This window comes from Chanos chanos, chromosome 1, assembly GCF_902362185.1.
Source record: "Chanos chanos chromosome 1, fChaCha1.1, whole genome shotgun sequence".
Taxonomy (NCBI): Eukaryota; Metazoa; Chordata; class Actinopteri; order Gonorynchiformes; family Chanidae; genus Chanos; species Chanos chanos.
Window position 1 is genome coordinate 14887211 of NC_044495.1, and position 21676 is coordinate 14908886.

Genomic DNA, 21676 nt, shown 5'->3' on the forward strand with positions numbered 1-21676 from the left:
TGGCTCGTTGCGGGGGTCAATAGAGCGGACCGAAGGTCAGAACTCCTCTATCTCACCTATTAGAGACACCCACAGTCAACCATCACTCTCTCAAACACATACACACACACACACACACACACACACACACACACACACAAATGCCAGGCAACTACCTAACACTTATTCAGAAATATCTAAATATTTTCAATTCCCACAACGCTTGCTTATAAAGGACAGTAAGAAAATCATACACGTAAAAAACACGGTGAATGCAGGAGACATTCTGTTATATTAGCGTGACTTTAGCTAGAGTAACAAAACAGGGAATGCACATGTAGGCACAGCAAAGACAAAACAAAAACGCAAAAACACTCCTCTTCAACACCTCCTAACAAATGCACTCTGTCTCTCACACTTACACACACACACTTACACACACACATCTCCACATCTCCAATGTGTTTTGCCTAAGGCTGAGGGCACAGGATAGCACAGCACACTGCAGTGGACTGTGATGCTCCTGGCAGACTAAGAGCACTGGTGGTCATTTCTCCAAATCCAATCCAATTAGCCCTGAGTGATCTTACTGTAGAAAAATCAGGCTGCTGGAGGCCTCTCCATGTCTGCAGGCCAAACACACACACACACACACACACACACACACACAGAGCACTGTGCACAAGCCTTTATGAGCCTGCATAGGGGTCAGGAGGATTCGCTTTGAAGAAATATTCAACTAATTACCCTGGAGGGCCATCGCACAACAAGACAGCAGATTGCAGGAGCTCAAGCTATTGTGTAGCGGAAAACTCCAAAAGAGACCTCATCTCCGCATGCACACACACAAGCCTTTCAACCATGCAGGCAAGGTCATTGTTCTGACCAAAAGGAGAAAAGAGAGTGAGATATAGTGAAAGAGAGAGAGTGAGGGAGAGAGAGAGAGAGAGAGAGAGAGATTAAGAGAGAGAGAGAGAGAGAGAGAGAGAGAGAGAGAGAGAGAGAGAGATGGTACTGCATAGCAGCTGTCCCTGCAAGTACCAGGTTAGACCAAACGGTGTGAGCCTATTAGTGAACAAGTGAACAATGATTCATAAAGACAGATCTGCTGTTCCTGGGGAGCTGTGAAAACTCAGTATCCCACACAATATTCCGCAATACAAGCAATACTCTCACACATGCACATAGCACTAAAACCACATAGTGTGGATATGCTGTTGCCTTACCTTTCTGAGACCTCCTGTGTTTTATCTGGAGCTGTAAGACAGTGATGTGTGTTGCATGCATATTTAGACTGAAAGGATACAAGCTCTGGTACAGTGTCAGGCGAGACTTCACAGCTCTGCTGGCATTGATGCATGTAGCACGCACCAAACTGGGTAGCAGAGCGCCCGTTACTATAGAGCCATTAAACAGAGGCCCAAAGAATGGAACCTGAGGAAAAGAGGGAGGGAGGGAGAGGGACAGAGAGTGAGAGAGACCATGTAAAAATCCAACTGAGTTACATAAACTTTGTGCTAAAGATCTAAAGATGACACATAAAATGACAAATAAAACAAGGCCAGAGTGCTCAATGTCAAAACAAAACAATGTTCTTCAGTTTCCCAAGGCTCCCTGGAACTGAGACCTCTTTAAGCTGGAAAACTGGCTGCGACGCATCGGCTAATTCACTCTATTAGAGTCTGACATTACTCTAAATTCACCTGTACCTGTGACTGCAGAGTCCTGCCCAGTCAACCACTCTGCTGCTCCGCAGCATTTGACCAGCATTTTCCGCTCTTCCTGTTTGTCCACATAATATGACAGTCTTTTTCTTCTTCTTTATTAATACTGATTCTATCTTAATTCTGTATTGTAAGCTACTGGGCAGTGTCACTGAGTAAGCTTTGTATAAATACAGAGTAAAAGGGGAAAAAAAATACATCAACGGCACGATTTCTGTTGCTATGGATGTGCAACAGTGGTATACAGAGAGACCCGAGTCTTATACAAAGAAATGTCCAATGGCCTGTACTTGAGAAATGCAGGGTGCTGTTGACCTGCGCAGTCTGAGACAGCAGTAGAAATGTCTGTGTGCTATCAGTGACTGGTGGAGATGAAAGCTTTCGTGCAGACACTAAAAGCCAGATGCCAGCACTGAGCCTAATGGACTCAGACTCAAGAAGAGGCATTAGTGAGTGAAGAGAGAAGAGAAGCAAAGCACTAATTTTCCTCCGTAACAAACAAAACTGCAGCAAACATATTTTAAAACAAATGTAAAATGGAATTCAAAATGTAACACTGAATCCATGAACATCTCCAAGACCAGACCAAGGAAAAGTTCATTTTCAGGAGTGATAATAATTTTCACATGATGAACTCTCAAATGCTTTTAAAATGTTGAAATGCTCTTATACTGGTATTGTAACCTTAGTCTAGACAGAAAACACACTCTAAGGGCTAGTTTGTCTTTTGTAAGCAGCTGTAACGGGATGAGAAACCTGCTGTATTCAACAGCCACCCACTGGTCCATTTTATCAGTAATACTGATCTGTTTCTCTCTGTGTTATGGTTGTACTGTAAGTTGTAAGATAGTGCTATGTGTGGCTTCTCTGAGAACATATTATAACTATATATTAAAAGAGATGATAATCCTTCCTATGGTTTCCTATGTGTATTTTATAACAAGGGGAACAAACAACCTTCTAATGGTTCCTGTGTGTGTGTGTGTGTGTGTGTGTGTCTGTATTATGACGAATGTGACAGTGGTTCTACGTTGGGGGTGGGGGGCAGTCTTTCTGTCTGTATTATTATACATGCAGTAATCCTACAAGTGTATTTTGTGTGTGTGTGTGTGTGTGTGTGTTACAATAAGTGTGACAGCAGTCCACCTGTGGTTTTTTGATGATCTGAATGAAGAACATGTGGTTGTTCATGGGGTAGATGATGATGAGAACATCACCAAATTCTGTGGGAATAATTCCTCGCCGGTAATCCCGGGTATGCTCTGACCACACTATATGAACCTCGTCGTTCCCCAGATGACGCAGCTGCAGACAAAAACACAAGAGATATTTGGTTTAACATCCAGTGAATAGAGAGTATTATACAACAAAAAGACACACACACACACACACACACACACACACACACACACACACACACACACACACACACACACACAACACACAAACAAAAATACAAAGCATTTCCAGCATCTTCCAAGAAAATAAATTAATTCTGCTCTCTACTCTTCAAAGTCATGTAAATTTATTTTTGTTATGTGTCATCACAACATTATGCAACAGACAACCATGTGAACGTGTTTCAGTGGCTGTTTTCCTCATCCATTTATAGGCTTTTCGATTATAAAGTTAAATGAGCTGGGCAAATTGGCCGCTTATCCACCAATCATCCGATAAAATCCACTTTCCTTTAACCATCAAATCTCCAAAAATTTCACTCCGCAGTAAAGAATTACATAAACACATCTAGGGGAAATTATTATTTTTCTCTCACACAGAGAGAGAGAGAGAGAGAGAGAGAGACAAAGAGAGAGAGAGAGACACACACACTTGACAAGCATGTCTTCAATGTAGTGTGTGTCTATGCACTAAAGCAAAGCACTGTAGCTTTACAGTAACATTAAGGTGAGGTCAGTATAAAAACACACACACAAACATATATACACCTCATCGGTCTCTGTGTGCTATTTTATTATGAACGCCTGTGACACTAACAATACCAGTCGCATCAAAACTTTTCAACACCTCAGCAAACCTATTCACTAAAGCACACACCCATTAGGCATGAGTGCAGCCTTGGAAAAGAATCTTCTCTCGTCCTGGGCCATGGCAGTGTGAACTAATTTTCTGGTCTGGCTGACACAAGAGGATATGTATGTTAGCATGTTTTCTTTAGATTCATAAGCATACAGTGTATGAAGACATATTTGTGAATCCATGTATAAAATGTCATTTGTGTGTATGTCTATGTATGTGTGTGTCTGTGTGTGCGGGTATGTAGCCAGCTACTGACACTAGGACACACAGTGTTCTGACCTTAATGACCTTATAACTACATTATGGCCAGAGCCAGCTGCTCTGGTCTTCACTAACCCACTGGATTGGGCTCAGGAATTCATCTGTGCATTCTCTCTCTCTTTCTCTCTCTCCTTTGCCCGAATGAAGGAATGAACTGTGACAGATAAAGGATCTCTTTCACACCACTAGTCTATAAGTAACTTTTAATGCACTATATAGTTGTCTGCAGTTACCATTTTAGGGGGACCATAACAATTGTGGCATCTCCAAACTCAAAAGAGACCAGTAATGCTAATGGTACATACTCCTCATTTACACACACACACACACACACACACACACACACAGTCTTAGCAGGGCTAGACTTCCAGTATGTGACCTGATTAAAACTAACTCACTAAAACAGTGTATTAACTGTGGAACGGAAGAACAAATCATAGAGAGGGGTTGTTTTTTTTTTTGGGGGGGGGGGGTGTTTGATGAATTTCCTCTCAGAGAGTGGGTTAGAGGTGTTCTGAGTGATCAGATTAGATACTCAGACTGGGCAAGTACCCAGCAGCTCATTTCACTGACGCTAAAACACTAACTCTTGTCGATCGCCTTCCTGCCGGCACGGGCGGAATTCGATGGCGGGACCCCGCTGGCATCTGGCAGGGCGTTAGCCCCAGCGTGGTGAGCTAATGGGTATATCGAAGCCCTGGTCACACCCCTCAGAGGGGCCAAGAGAGTTAGGAACATTACCGATACAGCACAGCTTCACTGCTCTCTTCAGTCAGACAGAGGCCAAGAGAGAGGCCGGTAATCAGCAGCACAGACAAACAGGCACGCACACACGCATGCACACACACACGCATCTGCCTCACTGAGCACTCTCGCAGATCTGCACCACACAGAGATGACAGCACTCAATCCCTCTGCTGTTTTTATTTTCTCTGTAACATGTTTGGTTATGTAAAGATGTGTGAATAAAGGTGAGAAAAACTTAAAAAAGGAGTAACCCCAAAACTCATGCAGTTAAACTTGCCTGGATTTAATTTTTACTGACTGACAAATGGAAGGACTGGATAGAGTCTACACTGAATCTCCATTCTGACTGACGCTATGTGTGATTTCATGAGATTTTACTGGCACTGCTCAGTCGTTTTTCAGAGGTTAAAAGGGTCTGGTAACCAAAACGTACCTTTTTGGTGAGTGAGTCATCAGAGTCTGAAGGCATGCGTGTGGACACGTGAAAGATAACCTCCACCGTGGATGTAGCATAATATGGTGCTGTGGTCCCAGTGCTTCCATTCCGCTGAAGACCTCCCATAAACCCACAGTGAGTGGCTAAGTCAACCTGAGAGAGAGAGAGAGAGAGAGAGAGAGAAATACATCAGATCTTATTTTTTCGCAATACAGGCTGAGCATCCATAATCTGAAAATCCAAAATGCTCCAAAATCCGAAACTTTTAGAGCATCAACATGATGCCACAAGTAGAAAGTTCTACACCTGACCTCACTTGCCCATGTGGGGCTCTGACGCTCTGTTGGCACCAGTTTGTTACCAACCATAGTCAACACCAGACCTAAGTGCATTACTCACGGTGTTCTTTACTTTTCTCTGCTCTGTGGTACAAAGATATTGTTGAAAACGTCAAAAAGGGCTGCAGATAACCCTATGGTTAACAGTGATAACGCGGAATGCATTACTCACATGTTTGTGGTGATGCTGCTGTAAACAAACCTACTGCACTGCCAGTCATATAAAAGTAGGCTACAGCACATACAGTTATGTACAGCACATAATATTTGATAATCACAATAAACAACTGTGTTACTGGTATAAGTTTTTACTATACCATACTTTTTATTGTTATTTTAGAGTGTACCAGGGTTCCCACTCCTTTCTGGAAATCATTTACCAGGACTTTTCCAAGACATTTTCAGTGTTGATCTAGCTGGTATGACAGACAGGGATCACACCATACACTAATATGTTCCTCTCCGTAGAAGTCTGATTTAAAAGATGTGAAGTCTATGGCTATAACTTATCTATGAAATCATCTCTTACATGTTTAGAAATAATGATAAATTGATCATAGAATAATGAAAACACACCTGAAGATGTACAGTACTTCACTTTAATAATATAACCAATCTAGACTGAACTTTACATACCTAAATGTACGATTCAAAGTTAGCTGAGTTTGCAAGGATTGAAACTGCCACTGACTCTTATCAGTATTTAGCCGGTGTTTGACGCATATACAGTTGGGCTCCCATTCATTGTTTTGACCCCAGCTTCCCATTCAACTCTCTCAACAAGGCCCAACACACATTTGAAACCATTGCTCCTCGCCAGAGTTGAATCACAAACCTTACACCTTTGCAGACAAAACAAGCTGGCAAGCAGATCAACTTTAGCAAACAAACCAAACGTGCTAACCAATTTAACATTATTCAGCTGTTTAAAACAAGTTGGGAAGAAAGCAGCGTTAATCTATGAGCCTAATAAAAACTATCACAGTTACCAGCCAGCAGTGACTAATATTTACATTTGAAGGATGATGTAACTTACATTATTCAGAGCTTCAGCCTCTTAAGCCGTAATGTTATCCAACCTGCATGTGCTACCATGTGACGTGACTTGGGGATGTCTTAACAGCTTTGCCATGACATAACCAAGAGCAGCCTGTTCAAAATACTCTTGTCTATAAACTGCCATCTGAACGTTTATGTGATCCTGAACATAACTTAGCCCTTTCATATGGCAAGGTTATGCCTTTTGGGGAGCTCTGATAGATAGTCTAGTAGTTTATTCTCAGCTAAACAAAATAGCACAACGTTGAAATAATTTTCCAGGACAACACAAGATTTTCCAGGACATTTTACTTTTTCTCTCATTTTCCATGTTTTCCATGACTGGAAGATTGGTCAACTGTTTTCCAGGTTTTCCAGGACGCATGGGAACCCTGGTGCACTCTGTCTACTTATTAAAAAAAACAGTTTACTGTAAAACCGTACGCCACGTTTTGGAAGCAACAGCCTCATGTATCTCGTGTTTACCACTTATACAGGTTTGTAGCCTAGGAGCAATAGGCTATACCATATAGCCTAGGTGTGTAGCATACCATCTAGGTTTGTGTAAGAACACTCAATGATGTTTGCACAAAGATGAAATCAGCTAACGATGCATTTCTCAGAACGTATCCCCGTCAGTAAATTCATTTGTTACAATTAAATTACAATAAGGCACGAAATAATGCATCTTGCGAGAACACGCCACAGCATTTAGTGGAAGTAACAGATCTCAGGGTTGGTTATTGTTCCCATGGACTGCAGGTGAGCAGATGTCCTTCAGGAGGCTCTGCTATATTGCATTCAAGGTTATAATTATTGATGTCTGAAGCCAAAGCAGACAGTCAAAAGGACTTTCGGAAGACTCTTAAGGACTCAAGAACCTCTTTTCAGGACAAGCAGCCAAAGAGTAATTTGTTTTACTTGTAGAATGTGAATGTAAGTGTGCTCATGCTAGCGCTAAGCGACATTTGTATTTTTGTTTGTCTTCAGGCTATGTACTGTATAATTTGTTGATATGTTTTGTACTATGTTCATTTACAAATATAGTTCTCACAGCGCAACTAAGGATACATCAGAGAAATAAGATGTGCCCTGGCAATAAATGCCTGTTTCAAAGAACCGACCTGTGTCTGTGTTGTTGTGAAGAGAGCTACAGGATTTATTAAACAATATTTAAAAATATACTTTTTTTTTTCAGGTTCTTGAATATTCATAACAGGGTTGCGCCAAGCATAGCGCACAACAAATAAAACATCTCATAAAAAGTGTACCTTTGATGTCTGAGCTGGACAAATCAAATTATTTGACCGTTTATTACCCGTTTTTCTTAAATACACAACAGAAAATGCTAAAATAAATGGACAGTTTTTCAAAAGTGTTGATGACTGAATTGTCCTCCAATTCTGGAATGACCCATATTTTACCAGAATTTAGAACGTAAGGCAATACATTTTCAGAAACTAACAAAGAGCTATGCATAAGGACAATACTCTAAAACAGGCAGGCAACCCTGTTCAGGATCAAAAACACTGAAATGAAGCAATGTTAAGCGTATATGTGTGTGTCTGACAATAAGCATTTTTACCTCCCAGCCCAGTCCAGAAACAAAGTCCTCATAGGCTTGACTGCCCTCAGCGTTGGACAAAATGGAGCTCTTCTCTTCCTGTCCTTCTCCGATATAAAAAACAGCAATCTTGTGCGTCTCTCGGCTGAAATACATACATACACCATGCATAAATATAATGATTTTCATCTGTACTGTACAAGCCCATTATGATTAACCATGAAGTACAATCTATTGTTTGACTAATCCCAAATCATAACATGAAGTTGTGAACCAAATATCATTCCCATTTCATAATATAAATCAAATTACAATTTTACATCTTTACTAGAAAAGTAGGACTCAACACATGTCACAACTCTGGTGTTGATAGTTTTAAAAGTTTTACATTTGCCATATTCTACAATGTGTTTTAATACAATGCATTTTCATATGACTGAGTGAACTTGGTGTGTTTCTCATTTCCCTTGTTGGGTTTTTCGTCGAATACATAAATGAAAGAGAGAGTGCGAGAGACATGGTCAGTCTTTCAGCAGCGTTGCTAAGGAAGCGTCATGCCCTTGTACTGTGATGTCTGGCATGCCCTGAGAGTGGTTGCTAAGAGAGGAGCAGGTATGTACACAGGATGAAACTGTGCTCCAATCCTGGGGGTATTCTTTAATAAGCCTCAGTAATTAGCCACTCTGAGTGCCTATTGATCACTGCAGGCTCAGGACAGAGGAGCTGTGATCAGCCAAAGATGGGCAGGATTAGGGCAGAGAAGGGTGGGGGAGAGGAGTAGCTAAGAATGGTCTTAGAACAGATTTCTTTAATAGTGCTCTTAAAAGATTTAGCTCTGTCTCTCTCCAGCTACATTGTGCATTAGTGCCGGCCGTGAAATCCGTGCTACAGATGTGTGAAGCCTAGAGAGACTAGTATCATCCTTGTTATAGAAGAGGGATATCTCAGTGTTTTCAAGGTCAAATAATATGTTAGGACTAAAAGTAATATACACTGCTCACTTATATGCAAGTATAATGTTTATGTGTCTGAAATAGCTACATTTGAAACTGTTAGAGCTGTTGACTACAGTAACAGTCAAAACATAAAGACAGCGTAAAGGATATATATTAAAGTGGATTGCCACACATATACAGACTTTAAAAATGGTCTTACATTCAGGAAAGGGAGAAAAAGACAAGGATCAGGAACCAGAATAAGAAAGGGTCAAAGGGAAAAGTCAAAGAGCTCACCACTGTCTTGAATCCAGATTCTTCAGTTCCCTCAAAAGCTTGGAGTTCTTTTTCAAGAGATGAAAGCTTTTTCTGCTCAGGAAAAAAGTTCAGATTTTCAGGTTCAGCCCAGCAAATTGAGCAAACTTAAACATCATATTAATGTCACACCTTAAAAAAAGAAGCAAGAAAAGAGAGAGTGGAAGAGAGAGAGAGAGAGAGAGAGAGAGAGAGAGAGAGAGAGAGCAAAGCCAAACCCCTCAGGGCAAGAGAAAAAAAAAAACATTCTCCAGATACTAAAATTCGATTAAGGTTTGGACAGTTAACAGGCGCATGCTGACAATTACTTTGACAGCAACTGGTATCTATGGCAACAAGACCCTGTCATCCATCTACAGGTGGGCTCTCACTCTCATCAAAGATGTTCACCTCTTGTCCAAAGACAAGTGAGCACCACACTAAACAGGACCTGATTGAAAACAGTGGGACATTTTTGCCCTAAAGTAAAGAGATTAACAGGCTGAACCCACCGAGTACCTCAGGAGTCCTTGCTCACAAAATGGAGGAAAACAAAATGTTCAATAATTTCCATTATATAACTCAGAGAAAGAGAGAGGCGGGATAGAAGCTGGCACCTACACAGACTAAACTGATAAAGGAAAGACTACCTAGAGCAAGACCCAATTAGCACCAGTCTCTCTTTCAAAGACCAATCTCTTTGAAAATCTACAAAATTCTACACAATTAGAACCATATACGATTCAGGTGCATACTGAAACTATAAAATTCTTTACAACTGTTATGTATAAAAAAAAAAAATCAGTTTCTACAATTGACATTTCCATTTTATGGCGAAAACATTAGACAAAAGAAAACAATCCTCTGTCCACACTGTAAAATGTTGAACTAAGACAACTACTACAACTGCTACAAATGTTTCCTGATTTTCATAAAATAGACAGTACCTTCTGTCCCATGAGTTCATGCCCAGATCGTTCAGTAGGAGCCTGCAGAAGTAGAATGGAGCTTTGGGTTCCTGATGCATAGGCTCCTTCTGTTGGGCTGCTCGTACACTTGGATCTCCTATTCTCCTCTTGGACACCTCCTCGTCCTCCTGCTGCGTCTGCCTCTCTAAAGCCTCCATGATCTCTGCCTCCATTTCTAGGTTCATGCCCACAGGAGGAGGTGCGGGCTCGGTTAGTCGGAGCGGGGGCTGGGGTAGGCACTCAGGGCTGCTGTGGCCCAAATCCTCCAGAAGCTGGTCAAGAACATCCACCCCTTCCTCCACATCCACAGACAAAGAACATTCACTCGCATGAGATGATAAGGTCTGGGTCTTGGCCAGAGCTGAGGAAACCGTGACACTGTCGGCGGGAAAATGGCTTCTATCGCTAGAACGTGAGACAGGCCCATCTAAAGTCCGATAGAGAATGCCACCGTCCCAAGAATATTTCCCCGAGATATCGCGCACAATCACACGGACCTCAGACGAGTGATCTCTCGCGTTACTGCCACTGAAACAGTTTTCAGAGGGGATCTGCAGGTAAGACACGAGTGTGCTGTCGTTGAAAACGAAGAGCTGCAGGTTGGGGCTTTTGAAGACCTCGGAGGAGAGTTCTGATGACTCAACATAAGGGTTATCATGGTTTTCAGTCACCAGGCTGTGCAGGAGTGCCGGACCGCCACTGAGTGGATGGTGGCCCAAGTGGTTCACGAGGTGCGTCATTATCATTCGGGCAGTGAGAGGAATCAGCTCCATGTTCCGTCTTTTCTTTTCTGAGGTGAAACAATTATTATTCAAACAGAATTATTTATTTTGTTCACCCATTCATTCGTTCAGTCATTCTTTTTCTTTTCTTGAACATGCACAAAAAAAGGTGTGAAACTCTTAGCTCTAACGCTGACACAGGAGACCTGATTTTCAAGTAGAGGCCATCGCTGGAAATGAATCTCAACACAAGCAATTAGTGATTTGGTCATGTGCGACTCAATGGTCCATCTCATCTCATGAATAAGGTGACATATACATTTTGTTAGCTGGAGTAGCACTTATGCATATAATTTAAATTAACATCATAGTTATAAAGCAGATGAAAGAAATACCTATGTCTATCCAGTCCACCTCTGAGAGCTTTCTGGCTAGTTAGTTAATGTTACCTACAGACTTAGATTACACAACAGAATACTAAAAATATAAGCTCTAGACATAGCTTTTTCAGAAAAGGTGAACTTCTGCACAAACTCAACTAAATTTATGACATCTTCTCAGATTGACAGAGGATGCATTCACCGTGTTCGTGTGGTAGATCGTAGATCCCCGTGCCAGGGTGCAGAGCACTATCTTAAGGTGCTCTTGTGCAAATTTCTTTCTGGCTGCTATTTGACTGACATGTCTCCTTTTCTTCCTTTTACTTTTACAGATTTCAGATTCCTGTCACAGTAATGCTTTTCCCAGGCATGTTAGAGAAAAGGGAAACTTGAAATTAAGCTAACTAAATAAATATATAAATAAATACGTTTGATCTCCCTAGGGTGTTTTTACGACACATTCAGTTGACACTCAATAAACTGCAGTGAGTTATTGAGGTACTGTACCTATAATTTCTCAGACAGAAATTCACACGTATAAATCTGCATACTGGGTTCAAAACCAAAAGGATGATAAAAGATTAAACATGTAAGACAAAATGGAGAACAGATAACAGATGGAATAAAGCTCTGAATTCCACAGGAAATTTTTGTGGGCCATTGCACATCTAGCTTATGGATAAGTAGTACAGTACAGTGTCAATCAGTTCATCTGCCATAACTTATCAACAACTCAGGTGATTGTCCTGGGTGGCCAAATCCATGCAGAGACATGCCCAAATCTCTCCCTGTAGCCTTTTAAACCTGCAATTTTCCCTCTAGCTCTAAATGACTTCTAGAGTGTGTTTTTTGGGTCCTCAATATGCTTTAGTCAGCAGGCTTTTTATGGGCAGCGTCTAGTCACATAAGATACCTCTGAAAGGACCGTTGAAGCTCCACAGTGGGACAAAAAACGACTCAAAGAGCTAAACTAATGAGCCTCACACCTTTCAAGGAGAGTGAATAGAGTCCTACAGTACTTACTGAAATAGAGTTATGTAAATGCTCACGGCTACTCAAAAGTGAGAAATATAGTACTGTCATCAGTGTATATTAAGAAGAGAAAAAGAGGTTCACATTGTGACACTGCTATCAATACCACCATTCCCCATCAAAGTAGAAAGAGCTCTTTGGGGAGACTGCAGGGCTGCATTAAGGATGCAGAGGGCTTTGAAGTGAACTAATCAATATGGGCTGGGCACAGGCATATTGCTCTTAAGTTGCTCTTTGGCTGTGGTTGTTTGTTTTGTGTGCAGAGATATAAAAGGTATGGCAATGGACAGGGGATTTTAGCAGTGAAAAAGCTAGTGTGTGATTTTCTCCCAGCCTCACCATTCTGGAAGTACTGTCATCACAGACATTCCTATTGAAGGGGGGGATGACGGGTACATCCGAGGGCAGAGTTTCACAAAAATATGGGACCAAGTTCAATAATGTTAGCTAATGGATTGTCAAGGTCATAAAAAAGTCCTATTTCCTAAATAAGTGAACTAAATGGATTCTTTTCAAAATGGATGAAGGGAACTAACACAAACACTTTTAAATATTTTATTTCAGCTTACGGGGGGGGAGGGATTGTCTGACATAATGAAAGACTGAGAATTAGTTATAAAGAAGGGGAAACTGTTTTCCTACAAAGGCAAATGTCATAGACCAAGGTACTAAAAGACCTGCTCAGATCCTCAGTTTAGCTTCCTAATAACTAGCAGGTGTCTTCATAGCGAGCAGGACCAAAGTCTACACCTGCACCCACTTGCAGGCAAAGACAATCTCAAAGGTAGCCAGTTTACCCTTTCAAGTCCACGGTTGCTCCTGGGGGTAAACTAAATGTATTAGTGATAGCGGAGTTATGCATGTTACAGTGGTGTGTAATGTGAGTTCTTACCCTCAGCCACAGTGAGCAGGTTGCCAAAATCTCCTGAGGTGTTGTGTGATGGGGGAGCTTCAGAGTTCCTGACCTGGCCAAGTGTAAGGAAGGGGTCGTAGTCAGTGGCCAAGTCAGCCAGGCTCAGGAGGTAGTGACTCTGCTGAGTGTGCAAGTTTGAGCCAGAGACACAACAGTGTAGCACCTATAACGACACAAAACATACCATTAACTATCATGTACATATAAAAACACAACATCAGCTAGTGAGTAAGTGTAGCGTCCAAAAAGGGCAACGCAAACCTGAATTCATCAGAGAAGCACCTAAAGAACACAGAGGCATAAGAACATGAGAGCAGCAGATCTGACGGCGAAAACAGAGCTTGAACCAATCCTTCCCAATCCTGATATCTACGGCTAGTTACGAGAATATGATCACAGTTAACACTGGATGGTCAAGCAAAGGAGAGTCCTAAAAAGGTCTCTGAGCAGAATAAGCACAATCAGAGCTTTCAATAAAGCATTTCTCTCTTCACAGAGAGAGATCATTTATGATTAAAGCTATCTTTGAGAATGAGTTAACTGAGCTACAACTGCACAAGCAGACCATATGTAAGTCTGAGCACACATAATGAATGCTCGGGCATTAACGTAAATGACCTTATATGCTACTGTTGTGCAAAAGCTTCATTGGGCTAATTTTTCATTAGCATTACAACCAGATTCAGTGCAGGTTAATCAGAGAGCTAGGTAATTGCATGTTATGATTTGATATACGGCTGCAATACGTAATTATTTCAGACCTTGAAAGATGAATGAAAAAGCTGTACATGAGGAGATGGAAATGGGTAATGGAGGAATCTGTCCTAAAACACTAAGCCAGCATGGTGCTGGGATACAGGGATCAGTGCAGACAAGCTCCAAAGCAGGGTGGCATATGGAAGGAGTCATTTGGCTACCATCAAGAAGCAGCAAACCCAGAGAGAAAAGGGTTTTTATGGACCAATAATCCATTTGTGGTTAGATAAGGGAGTGTATGGATGTGCACAAACAGATGGCAGTGCTTCCGTTGGCTAGAGAAGATAAGGTACTGTCCAGCACAGTTTATCAACGTTTGGTTTAATTAAGACTTTTTCTTTTGGCTCTACCTCAAACCTTACTTATGCACACACAAAAACACGAGACCGTACACATACGGATAGAAAGAGAGGCGGAAAAAAAGAGAGAAAGAGAGAGAGACAGGGATGGGTTCTAGAATGAAAAGGTATGCCAAAGGCATGGCAAAAACAGTAGCAAAGTACCGGGCTCTCTAAGATATGTTTGCTGTAACGCACAATTTTCACCAGCGAAATGTATTTTTTATTTTTTTTCCAACCCATGAAGCCTGAACTTTCCATGCAAACGGACAGTTAATCCTGCTCACACGCGCATGCTGAACTGCTGGCCACGCAATCTACACATGCTGCGATGTGTGACAGGCCCCTGGTATAGACTGTTATGCCACAGAGATTTTTCAGAGCTCAGGGGGTGAGATGAAAGAGCCTGGGTCAGACAGCTGCTCCTACACAGCCCCAAAGCCTCTCCTCTTCAGGGGACAAAAAAAAGATATTTGCTGTCTGCTTGACAACTAAGTGGTTGCCCAGCATAGCAACAGTTCCACAGTACATACACCGGGGAAAAAGAAGGGATATACACAAAAATGTACGCACCTTTAGAAGTCAGCTGTCTATACATCTGTCTATAAGACACACACAAATGTACCCACGTATGGACAGAACAGCTAGATAACTGATTTGACTTGGAAGCTCTCAGTCACATTCTAGAAAGCCTTGACTGAAATCCTCTGTGAATGAACTTTTGACTGAAGTCACCAAAACTCATTCACTCTTAGTGCTTAGAGAGGACATGTAGTTTACTTAAAACTCGTTTTAAGAGTCATTATTCGCACAGTCATATTTCACTATAATATAGCATCCAAATTGAAACCTGTATACATTATTACTGTACTTTCACATGCTATGATTAAGTTGTTATGCATAAAATATCATACTTGTCTTACACTGTGAATAAACGGCCTTGTAATGTGTCTTCCTGCTAAATAGGGTCCTTCTATGACTGAATGAGCTATAAAGATGTTATGTATAGAAGCCTCGGATGAAGATGATTAAAAGCTTTATAAATGAAAAGGCAAATTACTCTCTTTTTTTCCTTTCTTCTTAGCACCAGGTGCAGTTTCGCTCATTGGATGGGTTAAATTCTCTGGTTCAGATTTTCTTGGGGAGGTTCATCAGGCAAACAATGGCCCATTTAAATCATTTCCTCATTTTTTTCCCTCGGAGCATGGCATGTGTACAAAGGTCTGAGGCCAACCGCATCTGTCCACAAGCCAGACACTGATATATCTCATTCACTGTGGATTTCATTCATTTGTTCTGGCCCTTTATCACTGTTTGATGACCTGATACAGAATAAATTACTCAGTCAAAGCTGCTCCTCTGCTTCCATTCAGGCAAAGGTTCAACAATTTAATGTATTTTACATGTGTAAATAGATAATAGCTTAACATATCCTGAAACAGGGAGTGGACATGCTGAAGATGGCAGAATATGAGACAAGTGAAGTCGTATATGTGTGTGTGTGTGTGTGTGTGTGTGTGTGTGTGTGAGTGTGTGAGTGTGTGAAAAAGAATAAGATGGAGAGTGTGGTTACTGACCCTGTAGATGTAGTCTAGAAGAGGGGGTTTGGGGGCTGCAGGGTCGTCCAGAACAGGCATACTGGTGGGCTCAAGGAGTATTGACAGAGGGACAGCCATACACCAGTCCAGCAGGCACAGCAGCAGGCAAACCATTAACTGCACAACACAACAGCACAAATAAACCAATAGGTATTATACATACTCATCAGAGAGAGAAAACACACATGGGTTTGAACAGCAGGGAGACATCACATACTGGCAGCTTGTGGATAAAGACATAACTGACACCATACACTACCCAAAGACCACACAGATATTATCAATCATACAGATTTACAGTCAAAAGTGAATCAATAAATCATGGCTCAAGATGAACTGATAGAGAGAAAAAAAGAGAAGGGAGGGGGGGTTCTGAGAGATCTTAAAAAAAAAAAAAAAGTTTATGCATGATTCAGGAAACTTCTCATAAGAGTAATCAAAGAACAAAAGAGCCAGACACCTTAAGTTTCAAACCCTTATCTCTTACTCTTCTATTCGTGAGTTAGTCTTTAGTTGAGTATCCTGGGCTACTGTCAGCACTATTGAGCACCTTTTCACCCCTGTAAGACAGCAGTCTTGCATAGCAGTGATGTTTTTAAGAAGCTCATGCTCCCTCATGCTGCATCTGGGCCCAGGCTCTGAGGATTGGTACGTTACCTTTTTATCTGCCTCCACGGTGGAGTGCTCCGCACTAGGCAGCAAAAACGCAATGGTGGCCACAAAGATCTGAAATGAGAAAGAAAGAGAAAAGGAGTTCACAGATTAAACACAGGCAGAATAAATATCTAATACCTCTGTATCAGTGAGTGGGTTTCAGAGCTGCTATACCTCAATGATTCTCTTTGGGAGGGAATGGTCCAGCATTTGAAGCTGCTGCCAGTGACAAATCAGCAGTTGGAACACATCACATGCCACTTGAGACACAACCTTGTTCCCAAACTGAAACAAAAGAGAAAGCACGCATACACAATAAGGTAAAATACATACATAAATATATAATATAAATATAAATTTATATATATATATATATATATATACACACACACGCGCACACACACACATATATACATACACACACACACACATACATATATACATATGTACACACACACGTATATACTCACACATAAACATACTTACATACACACACATATACATACATGCATACAGATATAGAGAGGTAGAGAGGTAGATAGATAGATATAGATACACATACACACACACACACACACACACACACCTGAGAATATAAAAAATACATGCTGCATAGCAATTTTACATTCACAAGACTCACATTATAATTGAAAACAACATAATGTAGTGCAGGGTGGGGATGTAATGTATGGCATTGTACTAGGGTTGTTGAGTCTTTCTTCAAAAATTAATCTTCAGTTCTCTACTTCTGTGCTTTGTTGCTAAAATTTGCATTCGTCTGATTTGATTTTATAATGTCCTTAATAGCTGTCTTTAGATTTGTTACACTCCCAAGGGTTTAAGTATATTACAGTTTTGTTTTTGTTTTTTTAAAGATTGGACATTGTCTCATATCTGTGATACCAGAAATCAGTGGGGGTGAAATCTATCACCGTTGATTACAGGTGATATTATATGTCTTATCTGATTACAGGTGAAACTATAAATTGACCCATCCATATTCGTCCCCAGCAATTTTCTAGTGGCAAAAAAAAAAAAAAATCTTAGAGGAACACAGCTATGCTGTCTCTCTGTGTAACTACCCATCTTTTTGTGCTTCACAGGGGAAAGCAGTAACAGGACAGATGAGAAAGACAAGAGAATGGAGCCTTAAGAGTTCACCACCTGCTTTTAGAAGATGGCTTCCTCCTCTCCTACCTCCCCACACACAGGCTTTATTCCAGGCTGACCCACTCTGTGTCAACTGGAGCAGGGAATTACAGGTGCATTTTGGGGGAGACGTGTGGGGTAGGGACTGAGAGGGCTAAAATTGGGGTGCGTCTTTTTGAGAGTGAGTGGAAATGACTCCAGCACGTCCCTGCATTACTCTCACTCCTCAGAGAACACAACAAGCCCTCCACTTTTTCACACACACATGTACGAGGAACACGGGGGTCCTCCAAACAAACACAGTCACGCACGTAAATACATGCACACACCCAAGGCAAGATGATGAAAAAATATTCTTTCTGTCCCAGTTTTCCGTATGCCCTGGGTGCATGGCGTAATTTGTGCGACACCTGACAAGCACAAACACTTACCTTTAGAGTGGTACCTAACAAACACACTCACACACACACACACACACACACACACACACACACAGACACACAGACAGACACATATACACAGACACACACACAGACACTCACTTTCAGAGTGACACCCAGCACGTTGATGGCATCCTTCACGTGATGGTGAATTTTCTCCTGCATCAGTTCTTCACAAATCCACACACCCAGACTGCAGATAGCGATACACCTGCAGTACACACACATGGACATGCACATGTACACAGATAGACACTAGTGCCAAATCTTGCTGATAGCACTTCATGCCTGAGTCTTCTCATGTTTACATAAGCTAAACAGACGCTGGGTGTGTCAGTTGCAAAGCGGGTACTAATGCACCAAAAAAGAAGGCAACAACCATGAGGGCTATTTGGGCCAGTAAGCGGTTAGGATGAGAAGGACAGAAATGTTAATTGTCTATGACGTTTTACACTGCCTCTATCACTGCGCTGACTGTCATCATTACATGAATGGCTCCATTAAAGCAGTTAAACTGGAGCAATGAGGAAAGTGGGACAAATGCAGTACTTTACCTGGCCTCCTCACATGGCTCATTACGCGCTGTCTTCAACAAAATATTCACCAGGTAGTCCTTTACAAAGCCAGCACACACACGCGCGCGCACGCACACACACACACGCACACGCACACACAAACAAGCATAATTAAAGCATACTCACAGCAAAACTCAATCAATATCTATTGCTAATTCACTCCATATTAATTTAAACAAAACCTTGAAAGCAAAAATTACTGTCAAGAATTCTCTTATCAGTGCACTTACTAAACACACTCATGAGAAAAATAATTTAAATTAAGGAGACCAACACAATAGACAGTGAACCTCTGTTAGCTGAAGTACTTAAGTGTGCGTATCAGTTTGATTTCAGCCTGTAGGCATCCGAAATGGATCTGGTGCACATACCTTTATGTCCTCCCTGCCCACCACGATTTCTTCACTCCCTGGGACAGTCTGCAGGGATGGGATTTGGAGGTACAGATTTGGGAAACACACCAGAGACCCAAGCACTGTCTGAGCTTCAACACGTGGAGCCTGCAGCCAGGGTCAGAGAATAACATCAACACATAGACCCCCAAAAAAGAGTGTAACATCAGCATGAATACCCCCAAAAAGTATAACATCAACACAAAGACCCAAATAATAATAATAACAATAATAATAATAATAATAACAGTAAAAATCATAGATGCATTGTCTAGCATACCTTAAAGGAAAAAAAAAAATCTTCCAGCTCTCCACATTCTCATTAATCAACACAGACTGTCTTAAAATAACATACAGTACGTAGTGTAATATCACCCCTTCCTGTTACCACCATGTCTGTTACCATTACCTGTCTGAAGCTAAAGGTACCTGTCTAAAGTTCAAGTCCTCAATAACTATTTCTTTCCCTGTTGTGACCATTTTTTTTTCTTCTGATGTTGATCAGTCTTTCTGTTTATTTTAAGGCTGACTGATATTGTTCTGTCACTAATGCTCTGGCTATACTGTAAGTGACATTCAGAATTGCATGTAAAAATCACTGGATGATTTGAAGTCAATTTGCTCGCAGTCTGAAGTAACTCTTAATGTAATAACTGCCAATCACAGAATAAAAGTGAATTAAGCTTACAGTCTGTCTTAAGCGGTAAAGTAATGAACTGAAAGTCAAACGAATAAAAGTGTGTGATGGTTGCTTTAATGTGTATAATCTAACAGCACCACACTCCTCTGAGGGCTGAGCAGAGCTTTGTGAGAGCGTGTGTCTAGAGTTTAGAGTGTAGCAGCGGTTCACAACCTCAAACGAGTCGGAGCTGAGCACACGGGCAGCTGCAGTGATGAAATCTCCAACCAGCATAGTGAAACCTGGCAACCCCAAAGAGAAAAACCTTGGAGAACACCACCTCACCACTGTGTTCAACACATCCTGAGAGAGAGAGAGAGAGAGAGAGAGAGAGAGAGAGAGAGGGAGAAATTAAATTTGCCAGTAGTTTCGGTAGTATGCTACTAAACTGAGCATTTTTTACACACAGCAGCAGCAAATCCTTCCACATGACTGTTTGTGTATGTTGACTGAAAGGTTGAATCTACTTGCCTGTGTGTATGTGTTTTGCTCATACACACAAACATGTAAGCGGTTTTGATCTATAAAGAGAGGTGCATGAGAGTGTGTGTGTGTGTGTGTGTGTGTGTGTGTGTGTGTGTGTGTGTGTGCATGTGCGTGCGTGCATTTCCCGTTTATCTATATTAGTGTTTAAATGCTAAGAGCTGAACACCTGTGCTTTTTACGCTCTACCATAAAAAAATCTGACTGTTCAAACACACAACATCTTCACAATCACTCTGTTTGCATCATGCACACACACACGCGCACACACACACACACACACACACACACACACACACACACACACAAAAACAGACATAGTTCCACTGTGCATTCAAACACACGTGTACCATGCTCTGCGGTCTCTCCTCTGCATTCATCTTCCCTAAATGAAATCCTTTGTAAACAGCGGAAACCAGTCATACGCAAAAAGGCTATGTGGGGAGGGGGGCACTACATGGGTCTGAAAAGGGACATGCTGTGACAGAGATGTGAAATTGGTGGGAGTACAGGCTTTGCTTGGACATTTTACCCTCATTCTGCTGTAATTGCCCTTTGCAACACAGAACAGCCAGCAGTAATTAAACCAGCACTAAACTACAGGATGATTACTTCAAATGAGCATTTTGGAGGAAGCGGCAATTCTGTAAAGCGGTTCCATTACGGCCAGTAAATACAGAAAGCCCAATCTGAGTTTTGTTTTGACCTGTGGAGTGGAACTGTCTGTGCAGTAAAAGGGATATTAACATACAGTATATAAGACACATCTAAACAAGAGGCTTTTATGACTTCCGTTCATTAAATGGGAAACACAGGCAAATGAACTCCAAATTCCACAGTGAGCAGACAGGCCTGGAACATCAACTACACTGCACAATGGAACAAACCAATGTGTATATATATATATATAAGCAAAGACCCAACAATCCACACATTCTCTGTGTCTTTAAACTTGATTCTTTTCTGTCCCTCTCCCTTTGCCTCTTTATAAGGATAGTTCTGATCCAAAATGAAAGCAATGAAATGTTCCCAGGTGGTACTGAGTACTCTTTGCAAGTGTGTATGTGTGGTATATACATTTGTGTTTTTAGTTTCAAGCACAACACCAAACACATCACAAAAATGTTAAGCTCACCTATCAGCAGTGAAACGCTCACAACAAAGAGCTGTCTTGGCAAATTATTCACAAGACACTGAGTTCTGGATTTCTCTATTATCTGCCTGTGTGTGTGTGTGTGCGCGCG

The 21676-nt window shown here is 41.4% G+C and overlaps 1 protein-coding gene across 1 annotated transcript in view; it reads right to left on the reverse strand.

Moving 5' to 3' along the window:
- The window catches only part of ralgapa2 (Ral GTPase activating protein catalytic subunit alpha 2), a 90874-nt gene that overhangs the window by 21822 nt on the left and 47376 nt on the right, over positions 1-21676 (reverse strand). The window contains exons 25-38 of the mRNA XM_030783778.1: positions 20124-20252; positions 19250-19378; positions 18858-18916; positions 18406-18514; positions 16889-16999; positions 16718-16786; positions 16040-16177; positions 13348-13531; positions 10301-11111; positions 9357-9428; positions 8146-8269; positions 5182-5337; positions 2850-3008; positions 1286-1413 (exon numbers count right to left, since the gene is read on the reverse strand). Coding sequence (XP_030639638.1) covers positions 1286-1413; positions 2850-3008; positions 5182-5337; positions 8146-8269; positions 9357-9428; positions 10301-11111; positions 13348-13531; positions 16040-16177; positions 16718-16786; positions 16889-16999; positions 18406-18514; positions 18858-18916; positions 19250-19378; positions 20124-20252 — 2378 coding nt within the window. The remainder of the gene's footprint in view (positions 1-1285; positions 1414-2849; positions 3009-5181; positions 5338-8145; positions 8270-9356; positions 9429-10300; positions 11112-13347; positions 13532-16039; positions 16178-16717; positions 16787-16888; positions 17000-18405; positions 18515-18857; positions 18917-19249; positions 19379-20123; positions 20253-21676) is intronic.